We start from the raw sequence: 12,823 nt of genomic DNA, 5'->3' as shown, positions 1-12,823 counted from the left end.
CCCCAAGGTCCCCATGCTCCCAATTTACTCAGCTCTTGTACAGACAGATAATTTAAGGTAAATCTAAAAACACAGAGAGAAGATTCAATAAATTTTCACTTAATATAAATTAGCTAAAACATCATGGTTCCCCATTCTGGTCCCCAATTCTCCCCTTCTTGCCTGGCCATGCAACTGCCCCAAACATAAATGACTTTTGTGCAGGATAAAGCGGGACCTCTCCTTGCTGGCCTTGAGCAGCAGGAGGATGTATTTTCAAGCTATGTTTGAAGAATCTGACTTCATAAAGCCTCACTGGAGTCGTTTGCCTAAGTGATACAATGTAATTAGCATTCCTTTCCTTAAACCTCCAATATTAAATAAGCCACAAATGTCTTCAAGTGAAGAGCAAGGAGGAGGCATGGGGAAGGATGAGTACAAGGCAACAAACACGTGACACGCTCCTAGTGCCACCCGACCCGAAACCACAGGAGCTCCCAGAGCTTCGCGGACTCCCGCGGGTGCCGGTGAAGCCGAGGCGTACACCGAAAAGGGCCGGGTGTTCGAGGGCGGAGTCCATCAGAGCCTGGGAAGTGACGCAGGACGTGCGTGCGTACGTGCGTGCGTGCGCGCTCGCTCACGGCAGCGGCGGCGGAGCGGAGAGGCCAGAGCCGGAGACCGAGCTGGGATCGGGCCCCGGGCGGGGGCGGTGCGAGAGGCGCCGTGCGGATCCTGGGGGCGGGGACGGAGCCCGGGCGGGCGGGACTGGAGCAGAGCCCGGGAACGGGGCGGGAGGTCCCAGGGCCCCGGGTTGGGGGGTGGAGCCGCACTTCGTCGCCGCGGGGGTGCCGGGACTCCGGCCGCAGTGCCGCCGCCATCACGGACTTCCTGTGGGACAAGCGCACGGGCCTCGCCGCCAGAACGGTGAGCGCGCGGGCTGACGGACCTTGGGGCCTCGGAAAGATGGCTACCACCAGACGGGCGGCGACGGGATGAGGCGAAATTAGGAATGTTGGGCTCTGGAAGTAGCTGAGTAGTAGCGCGATTAGAGGGAGGGAGGCCGACCGCTCCGGTGTAGCGACGAGACCTATAGTAAACTTGGAGGGAGCCGTAGAAGTGATGAGGTAGGGACAGGAGCGGTCCCAGACGTGCAAAAGTTGGCCCAAGGGTTTAATTGGAACCGAGAAGTGTTGCTTGAAGTGTACAGGAAGAGTTTGACTCCAGGGAATTAGCCAGGGTTTTCTGTGTAGAAAAGGGAGAAGCAAGATTTAGGAGTTGAGAAAGTAGACTGGATTGACTTTTCTAGGAAGGACCCAAGTGACTTTGTAATAGGGTGTCCGAAGTGAGATGGCATTTATGTTAATTAAGTTAGTCAAGATTGAGTTACCTGGGAAAGGCTCCTGCTTCCATCTTCTTGTTTTGCCAGCCACTTTAGGCCAATGCAGTGTAGGTCACCTTTCTTAATTTAAGGAGGTTGAGAGGAAGTGGCCCAGAATGGCAACCAGATGTTGGAGTTAAACCTGCAAACCTCATGTTCGCGGTCCTGGGCCAAAACTGTACCTGAGATTCATTCTACTGAGCTTGTCCATTGCTTTTCTGTAGTGGAAGAGTGATTTTGCTCTGGTTTTTTTTTTTTTCCCTGACCGAAAAATTACTTATGAGCCCTAAGCAGTCCAGTTTTATTTAGTGGAGGCCCAGTTATTAGTTATGTTAGTTAAAAACTAGTTATTAGGCTGGGGGTGTAGCTCAGTTGATAGGATGGTTCTCACTAGCATGCTTGAAGCTCTGGGTTGATCTCCAGCTGTGTATAGCCAGATGTGCCGGGGCTGCTCTGTAAGTTCTCTTGGAAGAGAAGGTAGGAGGGTCAGCTGTTCAAGGCCATCCTAGGTAGCACAGCAAAATTGAGGACAAGCTGGGTGGTGGTGATCCCAGGGCTCAGGAGGCAGAGGCAGGCTGATCTTTATGTGTTCGAGGCTAGCTTGGTCTACAATAGCTAGTTCCAGGACAGGCTCCAAAGCTACAAAGAAACCCTGTCTCAAAAAAATAAAATTGAAGACAGCATAGGATATGTTAGGTCACACTTCACATACACACAAAGAAAAAAGAAAACAAGTGTGGTCTCATCTAAGACCAGAGACTAGGAAGATCTCTGAGTTCAAGTTTAGCCAGGTTTACATAAAAAGACCTTGTCTCGGGGGAAAAAGAGTCAAGCTTGCTGGCACACACTTTTAATCTCAGCATTTGATAGGCACAGGCAGGTGGCTCTCTTGAGTTCGAGGCCAGCCTGGTCCACACAGAGTTCCAGGAGGGCCAGCATTACCAAGAAACCCTGTCTTGAAATGTCGAAAGAGGAAAAGGCCAGTTATTTTCTACCTAGTAAATACAGGGTGGTAGGGAAGATACAGATGGACAGCCACTTTGTGGTGCTGTTCACAGCTCTGTCAGAGGTCTGGCCAGATGTGTGAGAGACATTTATAGGACCACACCCTGGTCCCTCGAACTGAATTCCTGCCCTTGTACTACTACTCCTAATGGAGGAATGCGGGAGGGGGTAAGGCTTGTTGTTAATAACTAAAACAGTTGTGTAAACTAAAGCTGTATTTTGTTTGCTTGTGAAGAACACCGGAGGGCACAGCTGCATATAGATTGCAGCAGAGATGGACTGTGGCAGTATTTATCAGTCACATACTTGTCACCTGTCATGAACTATGGCTCAGACCTGAAGGTCTTCATGGAGTCACGTTTGAGGTAGAGCAATTGAATTTGACTTTCTTGACTTTTCAGCCAGAATTTGTAGGTGGTTGTGTAGTCTGTAAAGCAAAGTTGTAGACACAAAGACAGAGAAGTCTATGTACTAGAAAGCATAAGAAGGCAGCTTTGTATCTCCAGAAGTCTGCAGTCCCAGAGAATGTTTCTGAACCCTCAGAATGATCCTTACCATTCTGCTTTTCCTTCCCTCCCAGATGCCTCATCCCCGAAGGTACCATTCCTCAGAGCGTGGTAGCCGGGGGAGTTATCACGAACACTATCGGAGCCGAAAGCATAAGCGAAGAAGAAGTCGCTCCTGGTCAAGTTCCAGTGACCGGACAAGGCAGCGGCGGAGGGAGGACAGCTATCACGTTCGGTCCCGAAGGTGAGCCCTCGGGAAGAGAGACTGATTCCAGGTCACAGGTTTATTCATTTATTCAATAAATGTTGACTGGTAACATGCTGAAGCCAGTGGGCAAAGTAGCTGGCCGAAGTGACTTGGCTAGGTCTGTACTTCTGTGGTAGAGCATGTACCACATGCATTTGGTCCTTGGTTCACTTCCTTCCAGTACTTGGGATGATGAGGCAGGATCAGTTCAAGGCTTCTTTGGACTTCATACTGAGTTTGAAGCCAGTGAAACGCTCAAAAAAAATTTTTTTTGAAAGATGGTAGAGGGGGCTGGAGAGATGGCTCAGAGGTTGAGAGCACTGGCTGCTCTCCCAGAAGTCCTGAGTTCAATTCCCAGCAACCACATGGTGGGTCACAACCACCTGTGATGAAATCTGGCGCTCTCTTCTGGTGTGTGGGCATACATGGAGACAGAATGTTGTATGCATAATAAATAAATAAATCTTTTAAAAAAAAATGAAAGAAAGATGGTAGAGGAAGTGCTTAGGGAGGGAAGCTACACCCACCAGGTTTTGTTGGAATGGGTCTGGATGTGTGTAATTAAGAAGAAACTTCCTTTTTTCCCTTCTTAAATTTTATGTGAGTGTTTTGCCTCCATATCTGTCTTACATTACATGTATCTCTGGTGCCCTCAGCACCAGAAGAAGGTAGGTATGGAATCCCCTGGAACTGGAATTATAGATGGTTGTGAACCTCCCTGTGGGCGATGGAAATTGAACCCAGGTCCTCTGCAAGAGCTGTCTCTTTAGCCCGTTTCCCACTGTTGCTGAGACAGGGTATCACTGTGTAGCGCTGGCTAGCCTAGAACTCACACAGATGTGCCTGCCTCCCCCACTGGAGCCCTGGGATTAGTGGTGTGTGCCACCATGCCTGACTCACGGAGAGCCTTGTGAGAAAGGGACACCTAAGCTGGCCTGGTGGGACAGATGAGAATCAGCGGTCGAAATGTCTTCAGTGGTGAGAAGTGCATGCCATATACTAACAGCTAGAGAGCTCCTGAGCCAACATGAAAGTGAGGTCTATGGGGTTGAATAATTCAGTGGTGGGGCTGGAGAGATGGCTCAGTGGTTAAGAGCACTGACTGTTTTTCAGAGGACCCGTGTTCAATTCCCAGCACCCATATGGCAGCTCTCTGCTGTCTAGAACTCCAGTTTCAGGAGACTTGACACTCTCACAGAGACATTCATGCAGGCAAAACACCAATGCACATAAAATTAAAATAAATTAAAAAAAAAATTCCGTGGTATGGAGAGGAGTGGGTTGGATTAGAGCAAGGCCACATTTCATCTGGAAACTTTAGAGAGCAAGCGGGTGTTTGGTTCTGTGTCATTAGACAGGAGGAGCCCCAGAGGACGTCTGCAGGTGCTTCCTCATGTTACTCCTATGGTTCTTCTTTTCCTAAGATAGGACCTTGTCACATGGTGTGACAGGAAATGTGGCCTGGACCTTACAGGTGTTTGTTATCTAACAGCAGCTATGACGATCACTCATCTGATCGGCGGGTTTATGATCGTCGGTACTGCGGCACCTACAGACGCAATGACTGCAGCCGGGATCGAGCAGAGGCCTACTATGACACAGACTTTCGGCATTCCTATGAGTACCATCGGGAGAACAGCAGTTACAGAAGCCAGCGCAGCAGCCGGAGGAAGCACAGACGGCGGAGGAGACGTAGCCGCACATTCAGCCGCTCATCTTCAGTGAGTGCCAGCCCGGACCTTTACTCTATCCATTCTTTTTCAGTCCCTCAGGGACCCTGGTAATTAAAAGTCCCCTTATTCTCACTCATGCTTTGAAGCATGAGCATTGGAGTGGGTACTGAGTGTGCCTATCCTCTTGGGAGCTCTCCGACTCTCAAGGGGCCCCAGATTTACTTTGGAGAGAGAAGGGCATGAGACATTTATGCCCTAAGTGATAATTTGAGCTTGTGTTGGGAGCAGCTACTCTGCCCAGAGGCCTCTATTTTTTATGAGGGCCTTGGTTTTTTTAAGGCCTCTATCTCCCAAGCCTTGGGCTCTGTGGCCCCTCAGGCAAGTTTAGGTTGGGGGGCAGGGGAAGACTGCATCTGCCTAGAAGGGTGCTTCATAGAGCATGGGGTTGTGGGTAACACTGGCAACATCATCAACATTTTCTGCTCTACTCGTGCCTTCTCCCTGTCCTGATTTGGGTTTGGGGACTTGGGATTATGCGCCGCTCTCTCTTCTCACACCAGTCCGCCTTACCGCATCTGACGTGTTCCCTTCCACTGTCCCCCATCATCGTCTGTCCCCCCTGGCTGGGCGCCTGTGACCGGTGACCCCTCCACCACCCACCCCGACTCCCTTCGGCCCCCGATCCGACACCTGGCTTGCTCCGACCCCCCCCACCCCCCGACAGCAGCCCAGCAGCCGGAGAGCCAAGAGTGTAGAGGACGACGCTGAGGGCCACCTCATCTACCACGTCGGGGACTGGCTACAAGAGCGATGTACAAGCCAAATCGTAACAATCCTATAGCCTGTAATGGTCCCATAGTCATCCTAACGTCCCATGCCAACCCAAGTCACAGCCTCTTTTGCCTTTTCTCAGTGGTGTTGCTCATCTGGGTGGTTTGAGTTGCTGTTGAGAATTGACTGTTGTCCACTCCCAGCTCTCATGGCCCCTGGGTTAAAGGTGGTGGGAGTCACACAGGGGTTTTCTTCCCCTGCAGCCATCTGTGTCTCTTCCCCCTTCCTTCATCTCCTCACCCCAGGCTGCTGTGCCCTATTTCCTTCCAGCTCATCTCATTCCCCCTTTTCTCCCTCCCTCTCCCCGACCCTGCTTTCTTTCGTTTCAGATGAAATTGTAAGCACCTTAGGAGAAGGGACCTTTGGTCGCGTGGTGCAGTGTGTGGACCATCGCAGGTAACCGCTGGCCTGCTGCTTGCTCCACATCTGTTAGGCATGGAAGATTATGAGGCCGTCAAATTGTTGGTAGCTTAGACAGACAGAATTTCTTAGTACTTACACTGACCCAGTCAGTCTGAGATGTTCTTGAACCCAACAAACGCCTCCCCTGTTGACCTACAGGGGCGGAGCAAGAGTTGCCCTGAAGATCATTAAGAATGTGGAGAAGTACAAGGAAGCAGCCCGACTAGAGATCAACGTGCTAGAGAAGATCAATGAGAAAGACCCCGACAGCAAGAAGTAAGCAAGCAAAGGCGTGTGTGTGGAGCTAAGGGCTCCACCTCCGGAAGGAAGGAAGACTTCAGACAGGGCTAGGCAGGCAGGAGAATATAGACCTTCATGTCCTTTCTTTCTTTCTTTCTTTCTTTCTTTCTTTCTTTCTTTCTTTCTTTCTTTCTTTCTTTCTTTCTTTCTTTCTGACATGGTTTTTCTGTGTGATTCTTGCTGGCCTCAAACCTCCTTACAGAACAGGCTGGTCTTGAGCTTGCAGAAATCCTCCTGCCTCTGCCTCCTGAGTGCTGAGATTAAAGACGTGTGCCACCACACCCAACCCATTCAATTTTTGATCGTATAAGAGTAGGAGGCCAGTAGGATGGGCCTGTGACATTCTTTAATCCCCCCGCTTGTCTTTATCACATTTAGGTTGCTCTGCAATCTAGGCATGCCCCTGGCAGTGATGAACATCACTATTGATGGTCCTAGCCACTTGGGAGAGAGGAAAAGACAGATTGGGAGTGCAAAGCCTGGCTGGGCTACAGAGCAAGCCTGAGAATTTAGTATTTTCCCACAAATGAAAAAGGTGCTGGAGATGTAACCCAGGGATGGAGTGCCAGCCAACTATCTTACAGAGTCCTAAATTCAAACCCCAATACAACACACAGACACAAAATTTGTTCAGGAAACTGAGGCAGGAGACCCAGATATTTGAGACTAGTGCTAGAGAGGTCACTCAGTAGTTAAGAGTGTATGCTGCCGTTGGATAGGACCGGAGTTTAGTTTCCAGTACCCATATAGAAACTCACAATAATTTACAGGAGCCAGGCAGTGGTGGCACAGGATTTAATCCCAGCAGAGGCAAAGGCTGGCAGATCTCAGTTCACAGCCAGACTGGCCTACAGAGTGAGTTCCAGGACAGCCAAGGCCATGCAGAGAAGCCCTGTCTCAAAAACAAAACAAAACATAGATCTAAGGAAATCTAGCATCTCTGGCTTCCTCAGAAATCTGCAGTCTCGTGCCCATAACTCACACCTAATTACAAATAACATTTTTAAATGCAGTGGGCTGGAGTAGCAGACCCTTAGTGGTCCTGAGTGCTAACTGAAGAGTAGCCGGCTCTAGACCTTTGTTGAGACTGTGGGCATCTATGTGGTCCACACAGTTCATAGACTAAGCATCGCATAAACTTGTGATGCAAAGGCTTGGTTGTTTTGTTTGTTTGTTGGGCAGTATCTCATTGTAGCCCAGGCTAGATTCTACTCAGTTTTGTAGCCAAAGGCAAGGATAACTTTGATTCTTAATCCTCTTGCCTTCACCTGGGATTATAGAAGTGTACCACCACACCTAGTTTTATGTGGTATCGAGTATTAAACTTCTGTGCATGCTGGACTATATCATTTATATATGATTTAACCAAACAGTAAATGTAAACTTGGGCAGCGCAGTGCTGATAGGAAATGTCTGGCATTAGAGCTGGGACACAGTGGCATATTAATTTGAGACCAGGGTGGGCTATATATGAATTTCTAGGTCAGACTGGGCTACAGTGAGATCCAGACTTAATTGAGAATCCAGATTGTTTGGAATTTGGTGTTAATAGCTCTTCAACAAATAGGGGTGGGGGAGCTCATTTGTTTATTTGACACAGGGTCTTACTACATATCCCAAGCTGTCTTCAAATTCATGGTGATCCTCCTGCCTCTGAGTTCCTGAGTGCTCTGACTGCAGGAGTGCATCACCACACCTCGCTTAAAAAATAGGTTTTTTTTCCTTGAGGGTTGGGATTGATCATGAGTTCTTGCATAATAGGCAAGTGCTGTCTTCTGAATTTCAGCCCCAATCCAGCCAAGAAGTTTTGAACTACTTAAAATTATATAAAAATATGTTTGGAAGGGAGTTTGGCAGGTAGAGGTTTTTGTTTTGTCTTGTTTTGTTTTTTTAAGTGACAGGGCATCACTTAAAAATGTGCAGGCAAACCTCAGACTCACTATGCAGTTGAGGATGACCTTGATCTTATGATTCTCCTGCCTCCACCTCCCCAGGGCTGAAATTGCAGGTTCACGTCAACATAACTGTTAAATATAATGCTGCAGGTGGAACCTTGGGTCTTGTGCATGCCAAGTAGGCACTCTACCAAGTGAGCGACATTCCTAGCCTTTGTTAGTGATATTAACTGGCATGTTTTCATACAACTGGAATCAACAACCGCGCAGTCCTTCCTTTTGGTGGGGTGGTGGGCTATTGGGATCATATTAGATATCCAACTTCCCCTATCTTTTCTCAGCCTCTGTGTCCAGATGTTTGACTGGTTTGACTACCATGGCCACATGTGTATCTCCTTTGAGCTTCTGGGCCTTAGCACCTTCGATTTCCTCAAAGACAACAACTACCTGCCCTACCCCATCCACCAAGTGCGCCACATGGCCTTCCAGCTCTGCCAGGCCGTCAAGTGTGAGTGGGGTGGGCTGAGGCGGACTCTGGGGCAGCGCATCCTTCTATCAGACTTGGTCTGTATACTTGTGTGCTAGGCAAGCCCCTAACCAGTCAGTGTACCTGCACACCCGTGACTGTCTGACGTCTCTCCTGACGTAACTCCTTGACTGATGCCTTTCCCATCACTGGTTGCTCTCACTCCACACTCACAGTCCAGCCCTTAGTGTCTTTTCCTCCCTTCTTTCTTGGAGAAGTGCTGGAGAGCAGCACAAAAGCACAGAAGTCCTCTTGCTGGAGTCAGGTTTGTGTCCTGGTGCTCTTCACTCACACAAAGCACACGGAGAAGACTGACTCATTCATCTGAGGTACCAGCCTCGGAATGCAGAGTAATTGTTCCTCTGCGTCTTCACAGTGACACAGTTTGGGTTTGTTTGTTTGTTTGGTTGGTTAGTTGTTTTTGGTTTGGTTTCGGTTTTTCGAGACAGGATTTCTCTGTAACTTTGGAGCCTGTCCTAGAACTAGCTGTTGAACCAGGCTGGCCTCAAACTCATAGAGATCCGCCTCTCTCTGCCTCCCAAGTGCTGGGATTAAAGGCGTGTGCAGTTTTAATGAATTGAGTTTGCAGAATGTCTGATACTTACATAGATCAAAGTCAAGACCAAATAAACACTCCCACTTGTAGCACGCGCTGCTTCCCATCAATGAACTATATATTTTACATTACTCAGGATAAAGCTCAGACCAGGCAGATCATTTAGTTGCAGAGCAGAAAGTAATCCCAGTGGAATCTGGGCCTGCCTCCAGCTTTGTCCTTGGTACTCAGTCAGGGGTCAGCTGCTGCAGTTAGCACTAGCCACCTGGATCAAGCCTGATCTAGCCTTCTCCCCTGCAGTCCTCCATGATAACAAGTTGACACACACGGACCTCAAACCTGAAAATATTCTCTTTGTGAATTCAGACTACGAACTCACCTACAACCTAGAGAAGGTAAGATGGACAAGGGCCACCCTCTGTCCAAAGGGGCAGGCAACTGGGCCAGTTGGCTTTTGGTTAGCTGTGTTCTCCCTTTGACCAATTTCTCCCTGTCTGGCTTCAGCTGGGTAAAACCAGTGTACCCCAATAAATGTAAAGGGAACAGTTTAAGGAGACTTAAATTGAAAGACAATTTAGAACGTTTTCTGATAGGATGGAAGAGGCCGTGCTCTCTCTTTCAGATGTGCATTTCTGTGTAGTAGGAGAACAACTTGCCGGACAGCTTGAGTCTCAGTGCTAAAGGGCCTCCTCACTGGTTTTTAGTTTTTGTTTGTTTTGGTTTTTGGTAGATTTTATTTATTATGTATAGTGTTCTGCCTGCAGGTAGACATGCCGGCCAGAAGAGGGCACCAGATCTCATTATAAATGGTTGTGAGCTGCCATGTGGTTGCTGGGAATTAACTCAGGACCTCTGGAAGAGCAGCCAGTGCTCTTACCCACTGAGCCAACTCTCTAGCCCACTCCTTACTTTCTGCTACAAATTACAGATTTCCAAAACAGCACACCAGACACTTTAGTCGTTGAGGACTTAGAGACTTGCATATTATTTCATAGTTATTTCTTTAGTCTTCTTCCTTTCCTATTAAAGTACTGCCGTAAGAGCTGGTGTGGTGGCACAAGCTGGAAGTCCCAGCACTTGGGAGGCTCTGAGGCATGAGGATTGCTGCAGGTTCAAAGCCTGACATGGCACATAGTGAACTCCTGTTTCAACATACAATAACAAAATACCAGGAGCCAGATTTCCCTGGGTATATGGGAAAGGCTACATTTTTCAGACTCAAAAGCTCCTTAGTCTGTGAATCTCAGTCTGACAGAGATTCATTCCCATCTGCTTTGCTCCTAGAAGCGAGATGAGCGCAGTGTGAAGAGCACAGCTGTGCGGGTGGTAGACTTCGGCAGTGCCACCTTTGACCATGAACACCATAGCACCATTGTCTCCACTCGCCATTACCGGGCCCCAGAGGTCATCCTTGGTAAGGGAGCTCAGGGCTGCCCAGTGTGTGAGGTGATGTAAGGGTAGAGTGTCCTAAGCATCTTAATACCTCTTGCTCCTCACCACACAGAGTTGGGCTGGGCACAGCCTTGTGATGTGTGGAGCATAGGCTGTATCATCTTTGAGTACTACGTTGGCTTCACCCTCTTCCAGGTAAGTGGTGGGGATATTACTGGGCCACCTGGCATTCTTCTGCCCATTTTCTTGATCTGCTGAGGACATACTTACGCAGCCCTCCACATTGCCCATCTGGCAACTAGTCCCCAGCATCCCTTCCTAGTGCCATAATTAGATCTATCTTTGTTTCCCAGACCCATGACAACAGAGAGCATCTAGCCATGATGGAAAGGATCTTGGGTCCTATCCCTTCTCGGATGATCCGAAAGACAAGGTGAATCTTGAGCAGGAGGGGCTGCCCTTTTCTCTCCATGGAGTCTGTCTGTTGCACATCATTTTCTTCTCTCGTTGATGCCCCCGAGCCCCCACTTTCTTTCACATGGTTAAACAAGGGAAAGCATTTTATAAAAGGGGAACCTTCTGATGCAACAACTTCCCCTTCCCCTCTAGAAAACAGAAATATTTTTATCGGGGTCGCCTGGATTGGGATGAGAACACATCAGCTGGGCGCTACGTGCGTGAGAACTGCAAACCACTGCGGGTGAGCCCGGAGAGGGGTATATGTTGTCCACACTCCAAAGGTTGCTTCCTTCTTAGGGTAGTCTGCCCCTGGAATGCACTTTATAAGCAGGAGGTTAGGACAGGGAGTATGGAAAACTGAAAGAAAATTTGGTCAACAATGGATAGAGAAGAGAGAAGGTTAGGTAGCCTAACTTTGAGACATCCACAAGCCATAGCCATGTCCTGGATTCTTTAGGTCAGACGGAAAAGAATAAGCTAGCTTTGAAGAGCTTATGCTTTAATGTGGAACTCCAGAAGACTCGTGGAGTTGACGAGGATATGCAGTAAAACTTTGAACGACACTGTGCTAGTAGGAATATGGGTTGGTCACAGTGTGATTGTGGTGAGGTAGCATTCAAATCGCATGCAAACCGAGTCTTGGTTCTTTTTCCCAAAAGGAAAGGTAGGGCTGTGAGGGAGGCAGAGAGCTAGGGATGGTGGCACAGGCTTACAATTCCAGCACTTGGGTGCTGAGGCAGCTGCAGTGCATAGTTCCAGAACAGCTGGGCTCTGTAGAGATCTTATCTCACAAGGAGAATGGAAAGGAAAGAAAGATAATAAAAGTTTGTCAGGCAGCCCACTTTACCTTCTTCCTGCCCTCCACCAGCGATATCTGACCTCAGAGGCAGAGGAACACCACCAGCTCTTCGATCTGATTGAAAGCATGCTAGAGTATGAACCTGCTAAGCGACTGACCTTAGGTGAAGCCCTCCAGCACCCTTTCTTCGCCTGCCTTCGGACTGAGCCACCCAACACCAAGTTGTGGGACTCCAGTCGGGATATCAGTCGGTGACAATGAGGCTTTGGACCCTCCTGCTTCTTGTGTAGCAGTGGGTGTCCAGTCCAGGACACTGGTGCTTTTTTATACAAGAGAACAGAGCCAGAACTCAGCCCTCTCCTGCCCTTGGCTCCTTTATACCTGTAAATATGTGAAATAGTGTATATATGACAGAACTTGTACCTGTCACCTCAACTCCTGCCTTGTATATACTGCTCTTTACACTCTTCCAACCGCATCTGCCTCTCATGTGGAGTTGATGTAGGGCAGAGTGAGGTAACCAGGTGGTGTCTACCCCATGTTTTATAAGGGATTTTGTACAGTCTTTGTGAAATAAATGCTTCATCTGACCCCCATCCCTGGAATTTGAGGATCAAGGGTATTGGGGTAAAGGGGTGAAACAATTGGTAGCTATTCTGAATTTGGGTACAAAGGCAGATCTTTGCCTTCCCAAATTAGAGCCAAGACTATGAATTTAAATGCACTTTCTTTTCGAAGGTAGTAAAGATTAAAACAGATGCAATCAGGTAGAAGTTGTGTGATCTGGAGTAGTTACTGTTGGGAAATAGCTTTGACCCTGTAAATAAGTGGGCATGTGACGGTAGCCATGAGGCTGTCCCCTCTAGTAGAGCCAG

The 12,823-nt window shown here is 48.5% G+C and overlaps 1 protein-coding gene across 5 annotated transcripts; it reads left to right on the top strand.

Annotated features, from left to right (window-relative positions):
- Nucleotides 1-624: 624 nt before the first annotated feature.
- On the top strand, nucleotides 625-12,544 carry Clk2 (CDC like kinase 2). 5 transcript variants are annotated; one of them, XM_075978489.1, is made up of 14 exons: nucleotides 626-903; nucleotides 2,598-2,727; nucleotides 2,943-3,112; nucleotides 4,608-4,836; nucleotides 5,513-5,600; nucleotides 5,949-6,015; nucleotides 6,181-6,297; nucleotides 8,558-8,724; nucleotides 9,599-9,693; nucleotides 10,583-10,712; nucleotides 10,803-10,885; nucleotides 11,044-11,123; nucleotides 11,300-11,390; nucleotides 12,018-12,544. In XM_075978489.1, exons 3-14 carry the CDS (start codon nucleotides 2,943-2,945, stop codon nucleotides 12,201-12,203), a joined length of 1,503 nt encoding a protein of 500 aa, XP_075834604.1. In that variant the 5' UTR covers nucleotides 626-903; nucleotides 2,598-2,727; the 3' UTR covers nucleotides 12,204-12,544. The 5 variants fall into 5 exon arrangements, with proteins under 5 accessions (XP_075834607.1, XP_075834604.1, XP_075834606.1 ...); XM_075978492.1 differs by lacking the exon at nucleotides 2,598-2,727 and having other exon boundaries at nucleotides 625-903; nucleotides 4,611-4,836; nucleotides 5,516-5,600; XM_075978491.1 differs by lacking the exon at nucleotides 2,598-2,727 and having other exon boundaries at nucleotides 4,611-4,836.
- The last annotated feature ends 279 nt before the right edge of the window (nucleotides 12,545-12,823 follow it).

Source organism: Microtus pennsylvanicus, chromosome 7 (assembly GCF_037038515.1).
Source record: "Microtus pennsylvanicus isolate mMicPen1 chromosome 7, mMicPen1.hap1, whole genome shotgun sequence".
NCBI classification, from domain to species: domain Eukaryota; kingdom Metazoa; phylum Chordata; class Mammalia; order Rodentia; family Cricetidae; genus Microtus; species Microtus pennsylvanicus.
This window is presented reverse-complemented; position numbering and strand designations above follow the sequence as displayed.